This window comes from Epinephelus lanceolatus, chromosome 8, assembly GCF_041903045.1.
Source record: "Epinephelus lanceolatus isolate andai-2023 chromosome 8, ASM4190304v1, whole genome shotgun sequence".
Classification (NCBI taxonomy): Eukaryota; Metazoa; Chordata; class Actinopteri; order Perciformes; family Serranidae; genus Epinephelus; species Epinephelus lanceolatus.
In genome coordinates, this window is record NC_135741.1 from 24660783 (window position 1) to 24687419 (window position 26637).

Below are 26637 nucleotides of genomic sequence, written 5' to 3' on the forward strand. Positions count from 1 at the left end.
AAACCATGGATGTATAACTATATAGACAAGACAATGACTTGCCAGTTTAACATAGGAGGGCCCAATACAATACTGTGTATGCAATGTAGTTTAAATATGCAAACATCCAATATATCCTCAGCTTTTCTTGTGTAAATATAATATTTCAGGACATGGTTGTAATATTTTTTAATGTTTGACAATTTGCATATTAATTAGGCCTAAAGCGATTCAGCTGGCCTACACCTTTAATTATTGGAGATAAAGTAGACTACACCTCAAAATACATTTTCAGAATCCATCTTGGAGAAAATAAATCATCAGCAGTAATTTGATGGATCTCAGATTGCATGCCTTTTAATTTAGTTTTTCATCAGTTTAATAGAATATTTCATTTCTTAATTAATTTGTGTGTTCAAATCTGTGAGGATTGGTCATTGTATGTTATTGTACATGTAATTATCTAATTATAAATCACATTTACCTAAAATAAATACCAAAGTTTTTGGGTTTTGAAATGAATGCAATGTAAAGTGGCTCTGCGTGGTCCCTGGGCTGTTCTTGTGATGAAGTCTGACTTCTAACTCACTACCTCAAACCTCCACAAGAACCCAGCTTGCCTAGCTAAAATACAGCATGTAATAAAAAACACACAATGTTTTAGTCTGATGTTTAACATCATTTATTTTGATTAGTTACAAAACATAAATAAAATCAACAGTTGAATTAGTTACAATTTACAGAGGCTAAATCACCAGCAACATACTTTATTTTTTGAGGTTTCTCTGCCCAAATGTCCTTTTGTCATTGGTTCTCAGTCGTGCCATTTTGGGACTTCGCAGATTTTTATTATTATTTTTTACTTTTTGCATTTTTTTAATTTTAAAGTTAAGTAAACCTGACCTGCAACCCAGCAGAAAGACTTGTGTAAGACTATTATGTATATTCCAGATTGTCATTGTTCAAAACTGAAAAAAGTTGTCAAAAGTTCTCCCAATATCATCTAAGATGACCCTTGGGAGTCCCATTAAACACGACTGAAAACCAGTGTTTTCTAGTTTCAAATAACCTCAGATTTATAATGATGAGAACACAATTTTACAATTTGTACAACCCCATTTCAAAATACAAAAATAATCTTTATCTTTTAGATAACATTTTGGTAACACTTCAAGGACAAAGCCAGCTCCACATCATGAACATGATCATTAAGCTGTAGCTTGCAGCCAACATGTTAGTATCAGACATGACAGCACAGTATCTCACCTTCACTAATAATGAACTACATCTCTGTGACAATGTGGGTTGTCTTGAAAAGCAACAAATACAGAAAATCGTTGTTATATTCTAGATTATGCAGTTTCTGAACAACCATACCCTGTAGCACAAACTACTCCTCCTTAACCGTTCATGTTTTAAATGTCTTTGACTCACATGTAGCAGTTTTTAACAACTGGTACAATCTTCTGTTTTCAGTGGCACACAATCTCTCTATCATTAATAAAACAGAAGTGCTGCTTTGACTACAGCCTACTCATTATGCCAAAAAGAGTATCAACGCCTGACCTTCAAAGGTCAAACGTGTATGGCTAAGTGCTCTGATAACCCAAAATAAAGTACAGTAATATATCTGCTGCAGATATATTACACCGTGTATCTCTGCATCTACAAATGAAGCATTTAGAATTAGAGAAATGGGAGATTTTTGACTTGAGTAAACCTTTTGCAGTGTGCATAAAGCACAGTTATGGCCCACAGTTCAGCTTCTGACTGATGCATTCACACTGACAGCCTATGGTCAAAGACTAAATAGTTTACAATTGAAACAAGGAATTTGTCTAACGCCAAACAAAGTTGACAAATAGGCAAGTGAGGATCTGACAACGGTGTCGGACATCAAGCTTACAACTGGTAAATGGTTTAACCTCTCACTTGTTTTGTTTGTTGAGGAAAAGAAAGCCTCAAACGTAGGCAGAGTAAACATTTTCATTTGGGTAAAGTGACATTTGAGAGGCCGCTTTGAATGAAAGAAACAGGGATGTAATTTATAATGCAATATACCATGGGACTATCACAAAGCTTTGTCACACAGAAAAAATATACACTCACACACCCACAAAAAATGCAGTAATTTTAAAAGGCAATATGGGAATAACCCATATGGTCTCCCCAGTCTATTGGCAGTTTTTTTTCTTTTTCACCTTCCTCCTCAGCATACCACCGTGATATACTCTGATATGCGGAGCTCAAACTGAAAGCAACAATATCAAATGTGAAAGCATTTCATACCAAATTTACTCATGACTGATGAATTATCTCAGTAGGCTGCAAATAGTAAATGTGAGAATCATGAATATACAGCAAGTGCAAGCAGTTTGCACTCTGGCAAGTCAAGTTAGTCATGCAGTCTTGGGTTGAGTACACCCAGGTATCCACTGAACGTAGGTGGCATGTTTCAATTCACCATCGTATTATGAATTTATTTTAATTTATATCACACCACTCATGGTAATTCTGTTTCTATGTTACAACTGCTAAACATAAAGTAATACAAAGGAAGCACATGCTGTACCGGTGCACAACACTGCAACACGGTGTTTGGTCGCATGGTGGTAATGAGGGTAGCCAGGTTAACTTTACCGTGCTTTACTGTACAACATGCTGTTGTTTAATTTTTTTCCATTGCCCATTTTAACGCCTTGTGTTGTAGGCCTACGGTTTTAAAAGATCACGTGACGATCATGAGAAGATCCTCTATGCGTCTGGTTTTCATCAATGTGCTTCTACAAAAATATTTTATGCCTTACAGACAAATCCATACAATACATGCTGATCAATTTAGATGACCATTACTAATTGCACTTTTAAAATTGATAGTCCTTTCACTGTAAGCATTGACAAATTAAACAAGAATTGTCAACACACTCTCAAATATTTTCTGTCCTTCTTGTCTCTGCTTAGGGAGAGTTCAGGTCCAACTGAGTCGGTTTGAAACAAAAACATGAACGTTAATTTGTGTAAAAGGACAAAAGGGATATGTACTCGGATAATCCATAAACACTCACCCACACTCATAAACGCACACACTCATACATTTAAGAATTTATACATCTCAACACCCAAACATACCATGATTCATAAACCCCAGCTGCTGTGTTCCTTGTTACCCTCTGTCTGTACATAGTAGAATCTATCATCTCTCACATTCACTCCCCATCTCATCCAGAACTACACTGGAATCCATACAGTATATTCATTGCAGTCACAACTCTCTCATACATACACAGAACTAACACTCCACATGGATCTGCTTTGCGTCCTGATCCACTTAGCATCTCCATCTCTTGCACCTTCATATTGACCTCTCACTTCACCTTGGTTTCATTTTTGTCCCAGAGGAAGAGTCGAGGTGGGAGGTGTTGGGTGAATTTTGGCACTGGAAGGTAGAGCAGCAGTAGAACAAGAGGAGGAAGAGGTTGAAGAGGGTGAGGGACAGGGGCAAAATGTCCCCCCAGTAGCAGCAGTGCTATCTGTGGGTGCGGTAGTGCCACTGCCGGGCAGCAGAGACGCGGCCGTGGACACTGGAGATGTGGGCATTTGGGAAGGCAGCAGCGGTTGGCTTTGAGGTGGTGAGTGGGGCAGCTGGGTGACGGGTTGTGTCTGTGGTAGGGACTGGGACTGCATGGGGGTTTGCATTCGGGGTTGCGGTATCTGCTGGCGGATTGGGGACTGCTGATAGGTCATCTGCTGGAGGGGGAGAGACTGATGGAGGTGTAAACTTTGCTGCATCTGTGGCACTTGAGCCATGTGTGTTTGTGTTGGTGGCCCTGGGGAGGGCAGGGTGGACAGGTTTCCTCCACCTGTGTATTGGGAAGGGGCTGCCACAGGCAAGCTGGTAGGAGTAGGGGGTGCCTGTGGGTTCAGTGGTGCCACTGGAAACCAACCTGATGGAGCCACCTGGACGGAATATTGAAATGAGTGCTTAGGGAATATTACAGCACAAACATTATAATTTGGTATTGTTGCCTTTTAAAACAAATATAAAGGCCCAAACACACTGGCAGGTGTCAATTATCACTTTCAGGGTGTCTGAGTCTTAAGTCAACAAAAATATCCAGAAAACTCAGCCTTTTTGAGCCTCAAACTCTTTTGCTACTCCCAATTAGAGCCAACTGAATGCTGCCTGGCTTCATTTAATAATCCTTTTATGATATAAATATATTTTATGATACAGAGCAAGTGATTTATATAACACATGATTATATAATAGCATTTATATAACACATCAGAGATCTCTCTGACCATATATTAAAGGCTCATTTTGTATGGCATGAAAAATTGATGCAATATACAGTACAGGCCAAAAGTTTGGACACACCTTCTCATTCAATGCGTTTTCTTTATTTTCATGACTATTTACATTGTAGATTCTCACTGAAGGCATCAAAACTATGAATGAACACATGTGGAGTTATGTACTTAACAAAAAAAGGTGAAATAACTGAAAACATGTTTTATATTCTAGTTTCTTCAAAATAGCCACCCTTTGCTCTGATTACTGCTTTGCACACTCTTGGCATTCTCTCCATGAGCTTCAAGAGGTAGTCACCTGAAATGGTTTCCACTTCACAGGTGTGCCTTATCAGGGTTAATTAGTGGAATTTCTTGCTTTATCAATGGGGTTGGGACCATCAGTTGTGTTGTGCAGAAGTCAGGTTAATACACAGCCGACAGCCCTATTGGACAACTGTTAAAATTCATATTATGGCAAGAACCAATCAGCTAACTAAAGAAAAACGAGTGGCCATCATTACTTTAAGAAATGAAGGTCAGTCAGTCCGGAAAATTGCAAAAACTTTAAATGTGTCCCCAAGTGGAGTCGCAAAAACCATCAAGCGCTACAACCAAACTGGCACACATGAGGACCGACCCAGGAAAGGAAGACCAAGAGTCACCTCTGCTTCTGAGGATAAGTTCATCCGAGTCACCAGCCTCAGAAATGGCAAGTTAACAGCAGCTCAGATCAGAGACCAGATGAATGCCACACAGAGTTCTAGCAGCAGACCCATCTCTAGAACAACTGTTAAGAGGAGACTGCGCGAATCAGGCCTTCATGGTCAAATAGCTGCTAGGAAACCACTGCTAAGGAGAGGCAACAAGCAGAAGAGATTTGTTTGGGCCAAGAAACACAAGGAATGGACATTAGACCAGTGGAAATCTGTGCTTTGGTCTGATGAGTCCAAATTTGAGATCTTTGGTTCCAACCGCCGTGTCTTTGTGAGACGCAGAAAAGGTGAACGGATGGATTCCACATGCCTGGTTCCCACTGTGAAGCATGGAGGAGGAGGTGTGATGGTGTGGGGGTGTTTTGCTGGTGACACTGTTGGAGATTTATTCAAAATTGAAGGCACACTGAACCAGCATGGCTACCACAGCATCCTGCAGCGACATGCCATCCCATCCGGTTTGCGTTTAGTTGGACGATCATTTATTTTTCAACAGGACAATGACCCCAAACACACCTCCAGGCTGTGTAAGGGCTATTTGACCAAGAAGGAGAGTGATGGAGTGCTGCGGCAGATGACCTGGCCTCCACAGTCACCAGACCTGAACCCAATCGAGATGGTTTGGGGTGAGCTGGACTGCAGAGTGAAGGCAAAGGGGCCCACAAGTGCTAAACACCTCTGGGAACTCCTTCAAGACTGTTGGAAAACCATTTCAGGTGACTACCTCTTGAAGCTCATGGAGAGAATGCCAAGAGTGTGCAAAGCAGTAATCAGAGCAAAGGGTGGCTATTTTGAAGAAACTAGAATATAAAACATGTTTTCAGTTATTTCACCTTTTTTTGTTAAGTACATAACTCCACATGTGTTCATTCATAGTTTTGATGCCTTCAGTGAGAATCTACAATGTAAATAGTCATGAAAATAAAGAAAACGCATTGAATGAGAAGGTGTGTCCAAACTTTTGGCCTGTACTGTAGTGTGTAGTCCTACCTCAGTCGTCTGGCTCCAGCCTCCCAACTCCTGCACCTGCTGAATCTGCTTGATTTGATTCAACGAAGGTTTGGGCGGGGTGGGGCCCACCGCCTCCTTCGTCCAATTATCAACGAGTTTGTGCAGTTCATCTGTGAATGTGCTTTTTCTTAGAGGGCTGTGATCTGCAGAGAAAAATAAGAGGAAGGCATCATCATCACCACTGATTGTCACTAAATTTTGTGTTGCCTTGATATATCAATGACAAACCGTACCTCTTTTAGCAGGCAGTGAAGTGCAGTGCTCTGGGTTGCAGTAAAGAGGCAGTCTACTCTGTTCACTACCTGAGAAACTACTTGACTGCTGAATCCCTAGGCGGGAGATACAAGAAACAGTCACACAGAGAACAAGCATCAGAAAAAAGTGAGAGAGAAATATTTTATATAAGTGTGTACCAGAGTGCGTAACTCCATTGTTATCCATGTGAGAGTGGGGCCGGGGCCGGAGCTTGATTTTGGCCGGCCTGGGCCTACGAGGAGAGAGGATAGGAGGTCCCGTGGGCAGAGGAGGGGTTCGGGACAGGGAGACTGGCAGACTCTGCCTTTGGTCTTTGAGGGAACGAAGCTGTCTGTACAGCTCCTGCAGCTCTCTGTTCTGCTGGGCCTGAAGTGATACCACCTCCTTGATGTGCCTGTAGTGGAAGAGAAGCAAAACAGAAAGCAGAAGGTGGGTAGAATTCTTGAGTTTCGTAAAATCATGAACTAAAAAAGAAGATAGAAAAAAATAAAAACAATACATATGCATAAAAAAGGTACAACGATTAAAAATAGTTGTCATATAGGCAAGAAACAACAATAGAAACTTTTAATAAATGGAGAGACACAACTATAAAACAATGGAGTTGTATCTTTCCCCTCACTGACTTACTTCTCTCTTAGCTTGTGTAATTCTTTTCTCAGCTCTTCATCCTCCAGCTCACTCTCATCCTCATCATCACTGCTGCCCAGGGGTGAGTGGCTGTGCCCATGACCTCGGGGCAAGTGAGCCATTGCTGGGGTCCTCTTACTTTCATCTTTTTCTCCTTCCTTTGCCCGGGATCTCCTCCTCTCCCTCTCCAAATCAGGAGACACTGGGGAGCTGTCAGTTTGCCTGTCCTCTTTCTTAGTCTCAGCCTGGGTTACGGAGAAGCGTCCCACTTTCCTTTGAGTGCTACCATGGCCGGATGGCGCAGCCTTCGGGGGAGAGGACTGGGGCACTGGAGTCACCTAAAGGCAGAGGATGTGGGAGAGTTCGCTGCATGTCCAGACCACAGTGAAGGTTCAGATTAATGAGTGGCAAAGATCAAATCAGAATTTTTGCTCCTACCTGAAATCGTCCTTTGCGTGAATGAGGTGGATTTAAGGGTGGCGCCTCCTTCTCCTCTGCAAGTGCCTGACTGCTGGAACGTCCTTCTGATAAAGATATAGGGATGAAAAACAAAAAGGGGAAACAAGGAGACAGGAACACAGAGACACGGGTATAAAGAGCACATGAATGACGAGGTAGACACACACAATAGCAACACACAGAGAAATGTACATGACAGAGACACACAGATGCACACATAAAGACATGGGACACAAACACACAAAGACACAGTGTTAAAAATCACCCATCAAACTCATACATCATCAGCTCTGTGACTGACATGACTTGCATGCAGGTCTATGAAATGTGTTAACAAACGCTGAGATCTGTGTCAGTCATTTTTTATAAATTAAAAGCAACAAACTAAAGAATAAATGTAAGGTTTTGTGGATGTAAAAAGAAAATCATGCTTTAGAGAAAAGTGTAATGAACGTGTGGGAAGGGGTGGTAGATGTTTCATTTAAAAAAAATATAGGAAATCATTAAATTAAAACAAACATATTGTGACAGTTGAATGTTTACAACAGTGTACCCCCACCCACCCACACATCCACTCTCTCATTCTCACTGACTCACCATATTCCCACTCATATACCAGACAACAAAGCTCAATATCACATTTCAGATCTGTGCTCAGATCCACAGTGATATTGTTCAATGTGTTTGATGTTTGGGATTACTACATTAGCAAAGTGTGTACATGGATAATGTACAGTAGCCTGATGTACAGTAAGTGTTACTTACAGATAACGATCCATTATTAGTCACTCGTGTAGAACATAACATACGTGCTCATGCAGGTGCACTTGTAGCAAAGGATCTAAGCTACAGCTACACATATTAAACATATAAACACAAACACATGCAAGATGGCTGAAATATGTTAACAGTATGATAAACCTTAGCTGCATGAAAAGTGTACCCGTGTACAAAAGAACCTGACAGTAAGCCCTTGGTAATGTGAACAATATGTGCTAGACTTTTAACATAATCTAAATATTTCATACAGATAATTCAAATGAAAAAGCAATCTTCATAAATGCATCTACTACGACTACAGTATACAGTAGAGCGTCATAAAGCAATGCTATACTGCAGGCGCTGACACAGAAAGCGTACACATTCTGAATGACAACTGATTACATAATATTAGCTTAGCAACTTAGCATCTATCTTATCTGTTACGATGTGAGTTGCATGGCGCTGTCTACACTGAGCCAGCAGGTGGAGGTGAGATGGCTGCTGCTGGCTTTGCTTGCGGACTTGGGGCAAAAAAAACAGGGGGAGGGGGATATGTCCTGGGCACAGGCACAGCTGGGCTTTACTCCAGAGCTCATCTGCACTGGGATGGGCATCAGATTTTCTGATGCCGCCCTCTTCACTACACTGTGCCAATCTTCCACCCTCCTCTACTCTCCTCTGTTCTCGCCCCAGGGTGAGTAACCCATGCAAAAGGAAAAAATTGCCAAGAAAATTAAATTAAGTCAAAAGAAATACAGAAAAGAAACAAACGAAACAATAATGTATGTAGTGATGTCAACACTAACATTACATGGAGACTGTAGTCACATTACAATATACAAAAACAGGATTATTTAGCTGTAAACATTAACATCCTTTAACATTAACAGTTATTAATTCCTGATGGTTAAGAAAGTTATTTTACTATGTTAAAACTAGTACTAGATATTAGATTTAAGTCCATTCCCCAACATCCCATTCTCTCTCTCTCGCTCTCTCTCTCTCGCTCGCTCCCTAAGAGGACGCTACCTTGCTGGACTCTGGGCTTCTTGAACAAGCTGGCGGAGTGGCGCAGTTTGCACGCCCAGTTTTTGAATTTGCGAGTCCAGGATTTCTTGCTAACGGGATTTCTGATACTAGGACATGTCAGGTTTAGGCCAAAATATCCACCTCCTGCATTGTGCTTCTGCTGTCCGTGCCGGAGGGGGATCTGGTGCTGATTGGGAGGCCACGATGCGTCTCCAGTGGTACTGGTGTCAGAGTGTGGGGGCACAGCCTAGAACAGTTGAGACGTTCAAAACGGAGAGACACTCAAACATTTAAACACAACAAATATCACAGACAGCTTCACACAGCAATACACTGAAATATAAACAGTAAAATAATGTAAATTCAGTGTTGTGAAAGACAAAATTGATGTGCGAGAATTTTCTCAATTTCTTGTCTGTGGCTTTCACTCACAAGAATGGTTGGTTCTCCTGGTACAGGTGGACGCTGGGGTCCAGCAGGATCATCCTGGCTGGGAGGCAGGAGAGAGGTTGGCGGGGTGGAGGAGGCAGAAGTAGAGGGAAGAGATGGGCCAGGCTGTTGCTCCACTGGGCCCATCTCTGCAAGGTTGGGCACTTCTATGGAAGCTTTCTCTCCTCCGCCATCCCTCTCTGGGTCAGGGGAGGTAGAGGAGGAACGTGAGGTGGTGGAGGAGGTAGAGGAGGTTGAGGAGTGAGGGGATGTATCTGAGGAGGAGGCAGGTGGGGGGAAAGACAAGTGGTGAAGAGACTGTGGCTCAGATGACTCGTCTCCTCCTGCTGATGTGGAGGCAGCTGACGTAGGGCCAGAGGCAGCTCCTCCAGTCGGTGCTGCCCCGCTGCTGTACTCCTGATACAACAAGTTCCTCAGCTTTTCATCCAGAGTCTTGATGCGATTGTCTACAAATTCAATTTTGGGGGGGCCTTCACTGTCTGACTCAGCCACAGAGGAAGGCTGAGCAGGGGATGGCGTCATTGTGAGGGAGAGAGCGGGTAAGGGGGCTTCGGTGGTGCCCAGATGGAGAGGCGGCAGAGAGGAGTCAGAGGAAGGGTGAAAAGGAGTAGAGTAGCTGCATGTGTCCTCTGTAAAACTTGTCTCTCCTGTGGACACCTCTGACTCTGACATCTGTAAAGAGGACTGCTTCTGCAGCGTAAACTGCTGCTGCTTCTGGGGGGTGTCCATGGTTTTAACCACCTCTTGTTGATGCTCAGTGTGTTGCAGCTGTTTCTGTGACTGTATATGTTGTTGTGCCAGCTCAGCAGGAATTTGGACTTGTTGTGGAATCTGCTGTTGTGGTACAGGGCTGACATTTAGCTGTGCCTGTTGTTGAAGAAACTGTTGACTAATTGAGAGGGGCAGCATTTGGCTCTGATCTGTCTTTAAAGCCACAGCACCCATAAACAGCTGTTGGTGTTGCTGCTGTAGCTGCTGTTGCACCATTTGCTGTTGCTGTAAGTGTATTGTCTGTTGTAGATTTAACTGTTGCTGCTGCTGGTGATCGATGTGGGCCTGCTGTTGAGGCACTACTGCAGCTTGGGGTGCCATAACCTGCTGTGGTAACTGCTGTAACTGAGGCTGTTGCAGCAATTGTTGAGTAAACTGGGGTGTTTGCTGCTGAAGAAGAGGTTGTTGGGTCTGCTGCAGGGGCATTGGTGGCAGAAACTGCTGCAGAGACTGCACCGACTGTTGTAATAACTCTGTATGACCCTGTCGAGGCAACACCTGCACCTCAGTCAGCTGTTGTTGAAGTGGTATTTGCTGCTGCATTAGTTGCTGATGTTGTAACTGTTGGAGAGACTGTTGCAGTGCTCGTTCCTGCTGCAGCTGAATTTGTTCCTGGTACGCTTGATGTTGTGACTGTTGTTGTTGCTGCATTGTTGCCTGCTGTATCTGTTGTGCCTGTTGTTCGAGCTGCATTGCCTGCAGTTGTTGTTGTTGAACTACTGGCAACTGCTGCTGTAATGCAGGCTGTAGTTGTGGCTGTGGTTGCTGTGGTTGTTGTACAGCTGGCTTGGCCACCTGAGTGAGTGTCTGCTGCTGTTCCATGCCAAGTTGGCTTACCGCAGAAGAGGTCACTGCAGCAGCAGGAGGAGGGGAATGAAAAGAGGTTGAAGACTGGTCCACTGCCGGCACACATGACCTTGGAGCAGTTGTCACTGTATCCCCAATACTTTGACCTACAGTGGAGCAACCACTGCTTCCAGGAGAAGTGAGGACATCAGGGAGAATGGTGATGGGTGTGGGAGACACAACAGTAGGAGCAGTGGACAAAGTGGGGAGGTTAGCAGCAGCAGGTATTGCTATGGATGCGGGAACACTGGGAATTTGGTCAACAGAAGCTGAAGTGAGGACCGGCAGTTCAAGACCACCTGAAGCAGTGACAGGGACAGAGGCCTCAAGAGTGGAGGCTGGTGCAGAGATGCTTTCAGAGGCAGCAGTGTGAGGAGCCGGGGCAGCTGTGACTGAGGGGGCCATGGAGGCAGGGGCTGAGACAGTGGAGACTGGAGGGGAGGTGGCAGAAAGGGATGGGCAGGGGGGAGAGGCAATTCCAGTCAAGGACTCCAGACTCTGGGATCCTTCACTTTCTACAGCCGCAGAGAGGAGCACATGGTTAGTTTCTGTTATGCTGCCCAATCAGTCATGTTAATAAGCCACAGCATTAAAATTGACCTGGATAGAGCTCACCTTTCTCTGTTTTAGGAGACTGAGGTGTCCTCATCTCTGCAGTGGGTGATGGTGCACCTGCACCCTGACTGGATAGAGAGTCTCTATGGCGGATGGTCTGGTTGATAAAGAAGCGCCAGCGTCCCACTGGGGAAGAATGAGGCACCGAGTCCACTGAAAATCATTAAGATATTTTATGACTTATAACAAGTCAAGTTATTGAATGTCTAGTATTTCTCCTCATTGTGTAGTGCCACTTTTTTGTGACTAAGAAACAATATATTCATAACTCACTTGTAGAGCTAGTGGGAGTGCTCACATGCAACTGATCAGTTGATCCAGTCTAAAAAAGAGATTAAGATTAAGATGCATCATTATTCAATCAAAAACAGAGAAGAAAGATGATGGAAATATAGAAATCAACATACCTGTGAATGTGTTTGAAGAATTTCATGAGCTTTCTTGACTATGGCTCTAAGCTCCTCAACAAATTTTTCTTTCTCTATATCAAGGACAAAGTCCTCCTCCACCTATAAACAAAATGCAACCAAACAGCAATCAGTAACACTTAGAATGATTACCTTTTACAATCAATGCAGATGAAGGAAATACATGAACAGTCTACCATGTAATCTGCTATGTCCTCCGGTGCATCCCCTTCAATGTCAAATTTGAATGTCACCATCTTATTGGTATGGGTTTCCAACTGGCATTCCACCATATTGTCCCCGCTGCCTGACACCTAGGGAGGGCAAGACAAATTAAATTTACATAGTTGTCCTTTTCAAAATCTATTGTTATACATCAATTTAGCGGTACAGGGGGTCATTTGTTGCTGTTATTTTCACCTGGAGCATGCTCAGTTGAAACTGATGTGAAACTTTCTCAGGCCTCTGACAGGAAGCTCTTCTTTGAGTCTTTAATTTCTCTAACTTCCCATTGGCCAAAAGCTGAAGAGTTTCTTCTCCATTTGCTGGGACAGACCTGTGGGTGGTAAGATAGTATGGTAATGATGTAAACTGGTCCCAGAACAAGACACTGAACACATACTGTAACAGTACTGTCTGTAAGTCTCTGAAAATGTGTACATGTGATGTATATATATTTATTTACATGCTGTACATTTAAATATTCTATAATCAACTTTTTCTGTACCAGCATTTTGTGCAGTTGGTAAATGAAGAAACAAGCGGAAAAAATTATCCAATTTTGTTTGCATAGTACTTCCCAAACACATGGATTTTTGCTTCCGCATAAATCCAACTTATACCATAGGCATGCTACTAGTCCTTGCATGAACCCGTTGGCAGAAGTGTATAAAATCATGAGGTTTTAGCAAAAATACACTTGGTTAGGAAGCACTGAGCACACAACTAGATAAATGAGACTTGGATTATACTGCACGAGTTGTGTGAAAGATGGTAAACAGATGATTCCTTGTTCTCTGTAGATGCATGTGAGAAAAACAAAGCTTTCTCCATAAAATAAAGGTAACACGAGGTGAATAACGGATACACAAATGATTATCTGAGAGATGTATTACTTTAACATCCACGTTTTTTGCCTTGTTAAGCAGCTTTAAAATTGAGCCTTTTAGAATCTCGCAGTATCAGTATTCATAACATTTTTGAATTGAAGGATGGACATAATTCATGATTGGAAATGTGACAACTATTCCCAGTGAACAGAGCTAACACCAGACAGTAACGATAACAGACATACCCTGACGAAGAATGACGTTCTGTACTTGACAGGTATGGACCATCCTGTAGAGTAACATGAATACAGACACAAAGGAGTACACAGGTACACAGAAAAAATACACACAAAAACATTAGCAACATCAGATGCAAGTAAAACTATAATGTAATAATGGATAATACATTTAGTAACAAATGTACAGTTTTATGAATATACTCATGTTTTAAGATTTAACACTTGTTAGTTTGAATCAAAAAGGAAAGTCAAAGCTTTTTCAAATAATTAGACAGCAGTACTCTCAATCATTCTGCCAGTATGTCAGCAAAGTAAAATTATTTCTTAATTAATACAGCAAACTTTCATTCTTCCTGTACCTGAGCAATGCCCAGCAGGGTAAGGTCACAGTCTTGCAGCGAGGCTTGGGGCAGGTTGGGGGCATTAGAATCAAGCGATTGTAGAGTAGTGACAGGAGGAGGGGAGGTGGGTATAAAGTCGGCCTGCCCTGGTAAGGTTACCTGGGTCGCTGGCGGAGATGTAGGCAGGTCTGGCAGGGAGGCAGCAGCAGGTTGGTGGGGTGGTAGGAAAGGGAGAGATGGTAGTGATGTTGGGGGACATGAGGTATGAGAGGGGCTGAGGGGCATTTGTTGTGCAGGAAAGACGGCATGGGGTTGAACAGGCTGTTCAGCAATAGGTGTTTCAGTGGATGTCTGAGTATGAGAATGAGCCTGTGTCTGAACAAGTGTCTGTGTTTGGGAGTTTGTTTGGGCCTGAATGCTGGTTTGTGTGTGTGTGTGAGCTGGCAGTATCTGCTTGGCTTGGTGCTGCGGAGATGGAGGGGCGCCTGCCACTAGATGACTATAGAGGGGCAGGGTCCTGTTCTGAGACTGCGGATCTGCAACACTGCTGGGGCCTATCTGTGCAGAAGGATGGGTCACCAGATGTGAAGCAGGTGGGCACTGTGAGGGCAGCTGACTCTCGTCATGGGGCATCAAAGCCTGCTGTACAGGAAGTTGTTGCTGAATGGGAGTTGGGATGGGCTGTGCCAGTGACTGGGTCTGTGGAGGAGGTGGAGCTAGTGGTTGCTGCGCTTGAGAAAGCTTCTGTAGCTGTTGCTGGTACTGCACAGCAGACTGAGGTATAGGAGGCTGGGAGATCTGCTGAATGACAGAAGGGTCAGCAGTGCTTCCTAGGGGCTGCTGCTGAGCCTGAACAACTGGCTGCAGTGTTGTTTGGCCTGGACCATAGGCTTGTCCAGCCTGCTGCACAGGATGAGAAGTGGCGACAAAGTTTGCAGGGTCAACTACAGAGGTGAGACTATCTGCTGTAGTTCCAACACTTCCAGCTGAGCCAGGAGACAGAATCATCTGCTGATATTGCAGTACTGGCTCTTGTTGTTGCTGCTGCTGTTGTGTAATATGAGTTATATCCTGTTGTACAGATGGCATGGCTTGGTGGGTAGGCTGAGGGACATACTGAGAGGTCAAAAGGCCAGCAGCAGTCTGAGTATGCATCTGGCTAGGTGGCTGGCCTTGAGTTTGCTGCTGGAGCTGGGGTTGCATGAGCACTGGCATTTGAGCATTTTGCTGAACAAGGGTCTCATGTTGGATCTGACTGGGAATTGAGGTAATTGCAGCTGGAGGCTGGACAGTAGCTTGGGTTTGTTGGCCCATCATATGAATGTCCACAGTTGGGCCCTGACCATGTGGTGGCTGGGACTGGCTTACTGTCAGATGCAGAGGCTGAGTCTGGATTAATGGCTGAGCAGTTATCTGGCTCTGTGTGAGAGCAGCAGGTCCTGGGTAACTCGTCTGTAAGGGAATTTGCTGGGTTTGGATGGTCTGGTGAGTCTGCCCCTGGATCACTGCCGCAGGAGGAGATACTTGGGCCTCAATCATAGCTTGAGCTGCTTGAGCAGTGGACTGGGCTATAAGTTGGACTGGGACCTGGTTTGGAGGATGAGCCTCACTTTGTCCTTGCTGGGCAAGGACTTGAGCTTGAACAACAGCAGGCGTCTGGATCGGGATGTGCGTAGTCTGCATGGCCATGGGGACCTGAGCCTGTGGGACAATTTGAGTTTGGTGCTGAATCACCTCAGTGCTGGCTGGAGCTCCAACTGGGATATGAGGTTCCATTGCAGAGGTGTGATGCTGCGGCTGGGCAACAAATGCTTGCTGCTGCTGCTGCTGGATCAATGTTGCTGGCTGCTGCTGCTCCATCACTTGCTGCTGTATGAAAGTGGAATGAGGTGTAAACTGAGGGGCGTTTAGTTGTGGGACACATGCATGCTGTATGTCAGTCAGTTGCTGCTGAATCTGCTGCTCACTGTTACTTTGTGGAATAGGGACAGCCTCTTGCTTCTCAGTTTGCTGAAGTTGAATGATGGCTGCTTGTTGCTGCTGCTCTTGAATCTGTTGCTTTAACAGAGCCTGTTGCTGTAGCCTCTCTGCTTGCTGTTGTTGTAACAGGACTTGTTGCTGACGCTGTTGCTCTAACTGTTGCTGCAACAGAGCTTGCTGCTGCTGCTCTAGCTGCTGTTTGAGCTGCACCTGTTGCTCCTCATGTTGCTGTTGCTGTAGCTGAGCTTTCTGTTGTAGCTGTTGCTGTTGCAAAATAGCCTGCTGTTGCAGATGCTGTTGTATCAGTGCTTGCTGCTGCTGTTGTTCTATTTGTCTGAGTAAGGCTTGCTGCTGCAATTGTTCCTTTTGCTGTTGAGCCTGCTGGGGCTGCTGCTGCTGCTGCAATACAATTTGTTGCTGCTGTTGTCCACTTTGCTGTTGCTTCTCTAGTTCTGTTTGTATTCCAGTTTGGTGTTGTCCAATTTGTTGATACAACTGATTTGGCTGCTGTTGCTGTAGAGGAGACTGCTCTAACTGATGTTGTAAAAGTGCCTGTTGTGGTTGCTGTTGTTGTACAAGACCTGGCTGTTGCTGCTCTTGTTGCTGTTGAAAAAGAGTTTGCTGCTGATGCTGATCCAACAATTGCTTGTGTATAAGTGCTTGCTGTTGCTCCAGTTGATGTTGTTGCAGTTGGGCCTGTTGTTGTTGAAGCAGTGCTTTTTGTTGCTGCTGATCAATTTGTTGCTGGACATACGTCTGATGGTGCTCAAGCAGTAAAACTTGTTGTTGTTGCTGTTGTAACAGAGTTTGCTGAAGTTGTTGCAGTTGTGGTTGTATCATGGTCTGCTCACGAGGATCCCCTGTTGGTTGCTGTTTGTAAGTCTGAGGTTGCTCCCCTGGCTGTGGCATTGACATAGGTCGCTGCTCCATACCTGGTTGTGTAGGTAATACTTGCTGCTGAGGAGCTGTGTGGACTGGTGGAATAGGCTGTTGTACATAGATCTGCTGCGGAGGTTCATGTTGATGTTTCCGGGCAGCTGTAGCTGAAAGGCTCTGTGGCTGATGTTCCGTCGGTGGCTGACTGGCACTAACTTGTTGTTGTTCAAGCAGAGTGGCCTGGGCCTCCATTTGCTGTTGCTGCTGCTGCTGAAGGGTGGAGGCCTGGGGATCCATCCCTATCTGTTGTTGTTGGACAATAGTCTGCAGAGGGATCACGACAGGCTGTGTTTGCTGGGGTGCTGCCTGGGGAATGATGTCAGTGAGCTGCATGGGAGTGGCGGGGGGCTGGGTCTGCTGAGCGAGGGGCACAATGGTCCCCCCTAGTCCAGTAGGATCACTGACTGACATGGATGTAGTGAGAACACTACTGGGTGCTTGTGGGGAAACAGGGGGTATGTATGACTGTGAGGGGGCCAATGACCCATGGGGTGTGGCAGTTTGAAATGCATCTGATGGGAATGTTTGTGACTGCTCAGTGATCATGACAGAATGATGATTGGTGTTGAAAGAGGAGGAAAAAGAAAGTGGTAGAAAAATTAGGCAAGATTAAGCTTTGGCAAGGAGCATCAATTATCAACACAATTAATTTTATACAGCCAGTTTTCCACAGAGTATTATAGCAGAGGTGGGCTGCCTCACATGAAGGTTTATTTGTAAAAACATATCTCAATTATTATATATTTTATAAGATAATGTTTTCTTTTTTTGTGCATCAAGCAAATATCAATCAAACTAGTGTTGGTGTACTCATTTTAGGAATGGTTTTTATGTGTTTATGCAAATGAGCTCTTACACTTTAATTAACTTTAATAAAACATTAACCCTCAGGTAAAAAGAGCCATGGCACTATTTTACATGGCAAATTAATTATAGAGGCTGTTAGACCATTAAATTTTACCACCTCCACTAACTGATCTCCTGGGGGAAACCTAATAGCATAGAGTCAGATTAGGCTAGAGCGGTATACTTTTTTTTTTTTTCAAACATTCATATGTTCCTGATATTTCACTGGGGAATACAATATTTGAAGAATTTGTGTAAAAAAAAAAGAATGTAAAAATGAGTGACTGAAGTAACTTTACCATGTATAAATACTTAAGGCCCATAGCAACATGAATAGAAAGGAAATAATCGCCCTTCTTTCTGGATGACTCAATGACACCCGTTGCATTGACGGATACTAACACATCAGTGGGCTAAAAGGATGTGATGTCTTGTTATCTTCAGATAAAGTTGTATGTGGAAAAACTTCCAAACAGGGGCAGAGGCATTTTTCTTTTTTACTACTCCTGTAACGTAATCCCCACCACTTGCAGTCGCCATCTTTCTCAGCTCAGCTGCCTGTTCCACCTATAGACTGACCTCTGGTGGTGCGTGCTGTGCACTACAGTACATCCCTTCAATACAGCATCTCCGTATCAGTTTAATAGAAGAGGAGCGTCAGTATTTTTGACGATATTGAAAATCATGCCTTCTGGATTTCTAAATACCCTAGTATACCGTAACACCTTAACACCGCCCGAGCCTAAATCAGATGGTCAATCTCAGAGGATTATGAGGATGATTTAAAGGCGTGTGAATAGTTACTTGAGGGAAAAGAACCCAAAATGTGATGGAGTAGTGGAACCATAGCTTTACTTCCATCAATGTAAAATGTAGCCACAGAGTAAATATGGCTTTTATTTTAATACTTATTAGTATCATAACCATTTTCACCTGAAAATATTGTTGAGGGACACTTGGTGATACCTGTGGAACCATGGTACTGGGCTGAAGATACGTCTGACCAACAGGCCCCCCTCCACTTTGGCCCACCGGCATGCTGGACATGCTAACACTCTGACCAATAGGCACATTTGGAACACTTCCACTCTCACCAATGGGGAGCATTTGATGATGAGCCAACGCACCAGCGCTCTGCAGTGCAAGAAAATGGTTAATTAACAATGTGGTTATCAATACAGTAATTTCAAACAATGATTTATTACTAACATGGTATGATTTATGAACGAGAGGAAAACAACATATAGACGTACAGATGCGGTAGGGGGGAGAGCGGTCTGGGAGTGGGTGTATGATTCCCCTTGCTGAGAGTACGCCTGGCTTTGTCCACTTGCATAAGATTCACAGCTGGCAGACCCAATGCTCTCTCCTTCTGAGTGAAAGACAATTTAAAAAAGGAAGAGGGAATGTAACAAGGTATTAACTTATAGCATACCTCTTTCATAGACAACAGGGGATGAAATATATTACATATATCATGAAGATGCATACTCTACCTGGCAGACTAAGGGCTGTACCACTGAAAATATGCTGCTGCCTGACATGTTGGTCCACCTCAGGCAGCTCCTCAGACTCCTGCCCTCCTCCTCCACCTGCAGTCTGTCCAGCTGCCCCAGGCCCCATTGAGGATGGGCAGGATGGATGAGAAAAGGTGTAAGAGGTGAGAGTGGAGTCTCTCCTTTCTTCGAAGCCCTGCTGCTGCTGGAGCAGCTGCTGCTGTCGACGCTCTCGTGACTTTTTGATCAGATTTACTCGGTCCCGGATGGATTTCCCCACCACCTTGGCATCACTCTCATGGAAGAATCCTGACTTCACCTGAAAGGGACAGACAGAGAGAGAGAGAGAGAGAGAGAGAGAGAGAGAGAGAGAGAGAGATTAATGACTAGAGTTAGGCTGAGGAAATCTAGGTCAGAAGGAGGTACCTTAAAATGGCTGATAAATGAGCTGATGGATTTCCCTCTGCAAACTTTGAAGCATCAAATCCTGTTTTTCCAGTCTGCCATATCCCACACAGGGCCCCCACATGAACCCTGTTTATATTAGTTCAGATGTAAATTCATCAAGTGTCTCACCATCTCAAGAGCCACTTCCTCAGCACTATCATTCTCCAGGTCATAGCTGAATTCGATGGCCTCATTGTCTTTGTGCTTCCCCTTTAGCTTCTTGGGCTCTTCAACCCAAATACGAAGAGCCAGACAGTCTTGGGTGCCTGTGTCCTCCTCTGCAAGCTCTACGCGGACCCCTGTGTCCTCCCCAAAGAATGCGTGGTTAAGGAGGTCTCGGATGGAAAGTCTGTCAAGGGAGAGGCAACAAACAGAGCAGGGGTAGTGAAACAGGCACCAGCATGTTTTATCAGCCCTATTAGGAATTCTGCATGAGACAGTGCAGTATGTCATGTTATGAAAGTAAAATCTGCATACCTCTGGCTCTTGTTCTGGCGAATGCAGCCTTCAATGATCTCCTTGATCTCTGGGTCATTCACTTTATCAAAGCTTGCTGGCTTTATACCCTGCAGAGGAAGAAATGGGAAATTAATTAACAAGAAATGGTGGAATTAAGTTTTGGGATATTATATGAACTGCTAAATAATTAGGCTTATACATCATCGCCATGAATGCATTGAGTTTGTATGAGAGTAATGCAGTCAAAGACACTCACACTTGTGACTTTGCGATAGATCTGAGCAGCATTTTGGCACTCAGAGTACGGGTACTCTGAGGTGGCCATCTCCAGCATGCACATCCCGAAAGCGTAGACATCCACAGACTCATCATAGTGCTCCTCATACATCTCTGGAGCCATGAACTCAGGCGTTCCTGTTAAAAACAAATGGTGGTTCACAGTCAGTTACAAGCGGAATAGCCAAATAGTTTTTCACCACTATCAATCTGTATTTACTGTCACTTAACAATGTCCACAGAGCTCTAATGCCTCAAAGTCAATAGAAAAATGAAACCTCTAGCCCCTTTTAAACAGAGATTCCGCAATACTGCCATTAAGAAGATTGGTTTTGCTTTTTTTATACTGAACCAAACAATGTCGGCATGATGCTGCCCTAGTGTGTAATCTTAGAGAGCATGCTGAAGCAAAAGAGACATGACATGTAACAAAACATCGTCAGAGTCTGGTGTGACGTTTATGACATTTTACACAGACATCTATTCGGCTCTGTTTCTACTTCCACTGCTGGTTTAAAGGCAGAACAACAACATCCCCCCATTCTATGTTTGAACATTTTATACAGATAGGAGAGGCGGTATAGCAGCACGACATTTCCATTTTGACCAGGCTGTATAAAAGGGGCTTCTGATAACAATCTTCCTGGCATAGCTCTTTCTTTTTAGACTTTATTGAGCTAAATGGTACTCACAGTGCATTGCTTAAGTTGGCTCACAGAGCCAACATCACATCAGTGGTCTCTGTTTACATTAAGTGCGTCCCACGTGAATTTTAAAGTGACTCTGTCAATAATGATCTATACCCCCCAGCAGCTGATGCCCACTGTAAAAACCTGAACAGTGCTGAATGCAGAGAAAAGTATATTTAAAGGCCCTGACTCAGGTTGCTGATGTAGCTACTACATGCCGGGCATTGTTCTCGGAAGTAGTTGGTCTAATTATGTAGCCTACCTATAACACTCTTGGCGAAAGAGGTCCGCATAAGAGTGGCCAATCCCAGGTCTCCTATCTTGACTGAGCCTGTTGGGCCTGTTATGAAGATGTTGTCACACTTGAGGTCCCGGTGGACAATTGGAGGAGTCCTGGTGTGAAGGAAATGAAGCCCCTTCAGGATTTGGCGACACCAGCTCCTCAGGACCTTGGGCTTCATCACCTTAAAGCGCTTCAGGTAACTGTGCGGAAAGGGACAAGCAGGATTTGGTAGTCAAGCTCAAAAAATACTGTAATCAACCACTGATGGACAACTAGATGATCATAGAGACAAAATCATAAACCACCTTAAATTCATATAAGTATTTATATAAAATAATAATTGTCTTTCCCATAAAGTGAAACTGTCTTTAGCTGTAATCAAAGTTGGTTCATTGAAGTATGAACCATGTAACTTACAGAAGCTTTGAGCTTGTTTTTCTTTTTGTTGTTTTTAGGGACAAGAATGAGCAGCACTCCCAAATATTTTGTGAACCACTGAGCAACGTGTTGATATTTGCTTACTATGAAGGCAGGCTTACAGCTATTGGTTTGCCCTGTAGCTAAAATGAACACTGCTACAGATGACCGCAGACCATAGATATGTGAATCATGATGTAGAGTGTATATCAGCTTAGTTTTTGGTAATTTTAAGTGCCATAATCATTATATAAGTATTTGCAGTACAGAGCTGCTTGTGGGTTATATTTACTGTAGTGGGTACCATGACATGCAAAAAATACAGAAAGTTATACTGGGATAAGAAGATTTTCAGTCAATCAGAGACTATGGCTAAAAGAATATTTTTCATACAAAGGGAAAAAAAAACAATAGAACTAAATAACACAATAGTAATGAGCTGTCATTGAGTGAAGATCAATAGATATAAGGAGGTTGTGCTAACGTTTTGAGTGTTCCTGAAGTCATGAGTTCAGTGACCAGCACGATGCACTTCTTGCCACGGAGCACAGACTCCCAGGAATCATAGAAGCGGACGATGTTGGGGTGCTGCAACCCCTTCAGCATCTCGGCCTCTTCCTTGAAGCGCTGCTGCTCCGCTTTGGTCAGTTTGCGGTCCTGAAATGAAAGGTATACAACCAAGTTATATGGCATGAATGTGAACATTTGCTTCTCCAGAGCTTTAGAGAGAACGTTTCCTAAACACTGGCTGGCAATTCTTGAACTGGAAACACTAGTCCCTTAATTTCCAAAAGCTGCACAAGAATACTGCCACGCAATTCTGTTCAGAGCCCCAAAACATCATGAGGCTACCTAACACTTCACACCCATGGCTGTGCACTGACACCTGCTGCCACTAGATGGTGCTAGCAGTGTAGAGTTGCAGCAGTGCTGAGACAACACCCAAGCCTTGGCTTTATAAAACACATTTCTACTGCATCTGCCACACATCCCCAGTATGGCGGCCAGAATGGACGCGGCAGAAATCCAATTCACAGACACGGGTAGCATCACATTGGAACAGATACAGCCATAGACATATCCCTCTGTTAAACCCTGGTGCATAGGTTATTTATAAGATCTGAGACTCATGCACGTTATGCAGTGAAGGTGTTCTGTCCTCCTGTTTAATAATATGTATATTTTAAATTATGTCTTGTTTTACTTGGGTATACTTATCATTCTTCTGTCTCCTTAAACACATGGTGCTCTCATCAATAACATCTGCTGTATTCACACAAAAAAATACACATCTTTAAATTCTAATATCATGTCAATAGGAAATTGGGTTTATGACTATTCGAGTGATGGGATGGTGATATAGCACTGAAGAATCAAACGCTTACAATCAAAGCATTTTACAGTGGAGGAAATCCTGACTGGCCCCGCTAAGACGGTGTTTATTTTTAGACTTGTCAGAAGCAACTGTTGTTGTTGTTGCTATTTCCATATGTACAAATAACAAAGCACTTCAGGTCTTTGGCTTTTTGACCTTTGTTGACCTTGTGACCTGCTGGGTGTGCTGTGAGAGGGCTTTTTCGTCAGTGGTACTGAAAAGTTTGTACAGAAAACGCACTTAAAGAGTTCATTGCCATGTGTTTGCGAGACAGGCTTAAACCAATTACGTAAAAGCAAAATATGAAAAAGGAAAAAAAAAAAAAATCAGTCTGTCTGACTTGATATCTGCGAGGGCGTCGGGTGCCAGCCGTTGTCGTGTCACAGACAGACCTCACTATAAATAGAAGTCATCATAACACTGGCTTTCCACTGATCGATTCCATTGATGTTGAGCTTTTTGCTTTACACAACACTCCCCAAAGGGAGGCGATGTACTGCAGATGTGTGGATGCAAATACACAGATTTTCATGTGATGCTGTTTTTCTGTTCCTACATCTATCTGTACTTATAGGGTTTTTTTTCTAGCATTTACTGATTTTGTGTCTCTGCTTCTCTCTCCCCCCTGGTGTGTCTGTGTTTCATCTTTTCAGAGATCTGTTCCTCTCTGTTCAGTGTCCTTTTCTGGAAGTACTGGTGGAGGCAATCTCTCCACCCCTCCCCTCACAACAGAGAAGTAGCATCAACAAAAAGGCTGCTCCGCGTTGCACTGTTATGGCTAAGAATAAGTTACCCGGCTAAGGTCTGCCCTCATGCTCTCATTCCTTTAACACCAACAACCACATGCTACCATGTGCATGCATACTTATGCAATTGTGTGTGTGTGTGTCTGACTATGCACAGGTGTGTCTAACCAGGTCTCAATGCCGCCTCCATCCATATCTACACGTGTCGTCGTGCTTGATTTTGTCGGGGAGTACTGCCTGTGTTTGGGTGCCTCTGCCCTCTGTCTCACTCCTCCGTCAGAGCATCATTCTGCCTCACTGTCTGAGAGACAGAGTGCTTGCCTGTGTGTCCCTGTCTGCTGCCTCTTCAGCATCTTTTTTGTCTCCCACTGAGTGTCGCATCAGACAGCCTTCGGGTCGGCAAGGGTCACACAGAGTTCAGTTGGTGAGATTTTGTCTAGACAGACTCACACAAACACACTACCCATCCGCATAATTACCCACAGCTACAACCACACACACGGACATACACACCCATATTTGTACAAACAGGCATGACAACAACAAAGCATCTCTAGAAAAGGTGATACTAAACACACCCAGATACAATTACTGCTGCTAGGAGGAATCACCCATACTGACGTATGTGAAAAATGTAAGGGAATACTACTCGATAAACTCTTGTAAATGATAGCAATAATCTGGAATTACATTCTTTGACTTTGATACAAAAGCAACTCACAAAAACAGATCTGACAAGCATAATGGCACATGGCCACCACAGGAGAAAACTGGACAGAACTGTCACTAACACGACAGATAAATGGAAATGGGGAAGCGACAGAGAAGCAAGGCAGAAAGTAAGGGAAGGAAAGGGCAGCTCAGGAGCCCATGACACAATCTTTCTTCCTCCATACAGCCTGATCGTTCTCCATTTCTGCAACCATGTGACGTACACTCTCTATCTGATACTTTTAAGCACACAGTAATCATCACAGTAAGAATCACTAATTCTTGTTAACTCTTGTTTAATTGTCTGTATCATGGACTTCTGGGGGCAGTTATCCTAGACTGTAAACAAGGCAGCTATACATACATACACTTGGTTCTTATTGTGTATAGCACAGTGGGTGGATAACATTAAATCATAATAAATAAACCATTAAAATCAGGGATACATGCACATATTTGTACTTCCTGTTCTGCCACATTATTTTTAATTAATGTATATATTTTCACTCTCTGTGTGACATGCGTAAAAGACACATATCCATTGCCTTATGATGTGAAGTTTTTCTGATTTTGAATTTCACAAGACCACCAGCAGAAAATATAGAGCGATCCAAGAAGATTATGATGTTCAGTTTTTGCTGAGATCGTGTCAGAGATATGGTAAATGGACTTGCATTTGTATAATGTATAACGCTTTCTAATCTTCCGACCACTCAAAGCACTTTAGTACTAGCTATCACATTCACCCATTCACACACACATTCATACAGTGGTGGCTGAGGCTACCATACAAGGTGCCACCTGCTACTCAGCTCTTCTGCCGATCTTCCAATTAGTGGACTCTACCTCCTGAGCCACAGCTGCCCCTAGACGGATTTGTTGATTCAGCTCTATGGCAGTTTTTTGCAGTAGTTTGTGGTATTGTTAATGTTTTTTTGCTCTAATTTTGGCTTCAGTTAGTGGCTAAGCTACCAGGCTCACATTACCACATCACAAAAGCCTTACAACACAGGAACACCCCTTTGATAAAGTCTCAACAAATACAGAACATTAGAAGTTATACAACTTACACAGTAGTATTTATTGCAGGGTAACTATAATGAATTACACAGTATTTTTGGGTGTTCCTGGTATTCTGTTCACATCTGCAGAGCCAGTTTGGTCATGTAATATTGCTGTCACATGGCACCTCCTCTGTGGCAGGGGCCTAAGTGCTATACCTTGGTAAACAGAGTAAGACCTGGTTGTGTACCATGAGATTTTTTTGGATCAGACATCTGGTAGAGCAGAAGGTCAAGCTGCAGGTTAAGTAGCCTCATAAAACACCAAAGGAAATGGACAGGATATGGCTTACAAGGCACATTTGGTAGATGGTAAGAGGCTGGGGCCATGAATGCCAAAGCATGTGAACCTTAAAACATCTATTTTGGCAAACACTCTGTGAGTATCAGATATCATACTGACTGAAGATGAACAGGCTTCCCTGGTTACATTCTTGTTTGTAGGAGCAGTGAGCCTGCTCTACAGTGGGATAAACAGGGGGTGGTTAACGGCACAATGAGCACATAGAGGGGCATTAGTATTGCTGTAGGTGGATATTTGTACATTTATGAGGGTGCATGTGTGTTTGAGCCTTCAGTGTGGGAATAAGCATGTCAGTGTTTGAAAATCCGAGGTGGCGGGTGGCTAGGATTAGATTAGTGTAAGCTACAACAGCTCAGACTAACAAGATAAATTGCTGGAAAAGGGCTGGCCCACACGCTGGATTAGAACCCGAGGCCAGTGGGCCAAGTTCACTAACCTTCATGGTTGCCTTTAGCCAATGCTAGGTGACCTCTTGTTAGCAGGAGGTCTTCATATCTAGGCCTCTCACAACAATTACATTATTGACTTATCAAGGTCAGCAAAAACGATCAAGGTCGTGTCCATATATTGTACGATATTGCCTTGTAATTACGTGTGTATTTGTTAACATAAGAATATCACTGGCCAACATGTTGCCATAACCATGTTGCCATGTTGCCATAATAAACAGCTGGGTTGGGCAGTAAATTGCCTGTTAAGAAATTACTCTCTATACCCCTGTGCCAAATGTTTGATATTTATTTCATTGCATTATTTGTTAAC

At 43.6% G+C, this 26637-nt stretch overlaps 1 protein-coding gene across 11 annotated transcripts in view; it reads right to left on the reverse strand.

Annotated features, from left to right (window-relative positions):
- Positions 1-645: 645 nt before the first annotated feature.
- wnk3 (WNK lysine deficient protein kinase 3) overlaps positions 646-26637 on the reverse strand; it is a 46661-nt gene continuing 20669 nt past the window's right edge. Inside the window, exons 3-25 of one of the 11 annotated variants that reach the window (XM_078170056.1) lie at positions 22163-22335; positions 21241-21461; positions 20270-20427; positions 20032-20120; positions 19684-19903; positions 19108-19426; positions 18865-18980; positions 18578-18745; positions 13868-17296; positions 13515-13558; positions 12641-12776; positions 12418-12534; positions 12221-12322; positions 12087-12135; positions 11814-11966; positions 9564-11713; positions 9132-9378; positions 7320-7405; positions 6882-7219; positions 6410-6645; positions 6230-6325; positions 5976-6139; positions 646-3936 (exon numbers count right to left, since the gene is read on the reverse strand). In XM_078170056.1, coding sequence (XP_078026182.1) covers positions 3361-3936; positions 5976-6139; positions 6230-6325; positions 6410-6645; positions 6882-7219; positions 7320-7405; positions 9132-9378; positions 9564-11713; positions 11814-11966; positions 12087-12135; positions 12221-12322; positions 12418-12534; positions 12641-12776; positions 13515-13558; positions 13868-17296; positions 18578-18745; positions 18865-18980; positions 19108-19426; positions 19684-19903; positions 20032-20120; positions 20270-20427; positions 21241-21461; positions 22163-22335 — 9387 coding nt within the window. In that variant the 3' untranslated portion in view covers positions 646-3360. Of the gene's footprint in view, positions 3937-5975; positions 6140-6229; positions 6326-6409; positions 6646-6881; positions 7220-7319; positions 7406-9131; positions 9379-9563; positions 11714-11813; positions 11967-12086; positions 12136-12220; positions 12323-12417; positions 12535-12640; positions 12777-13514; positions 13559-13867; positions 17297-18544; positions 18746-18864; positions 18984-19107; positions 19427-19683; positions 19904-20031; positions 20121-20269; positions 20428-21240; positions 21462-22162; positions 22336-26637 lie in introns of those variants that run through there. The other 10 variants (XM_033628197.2, XM_033628199.2, XM_033628198.2 and 7 more) reach the window with 10 other exon arrangements.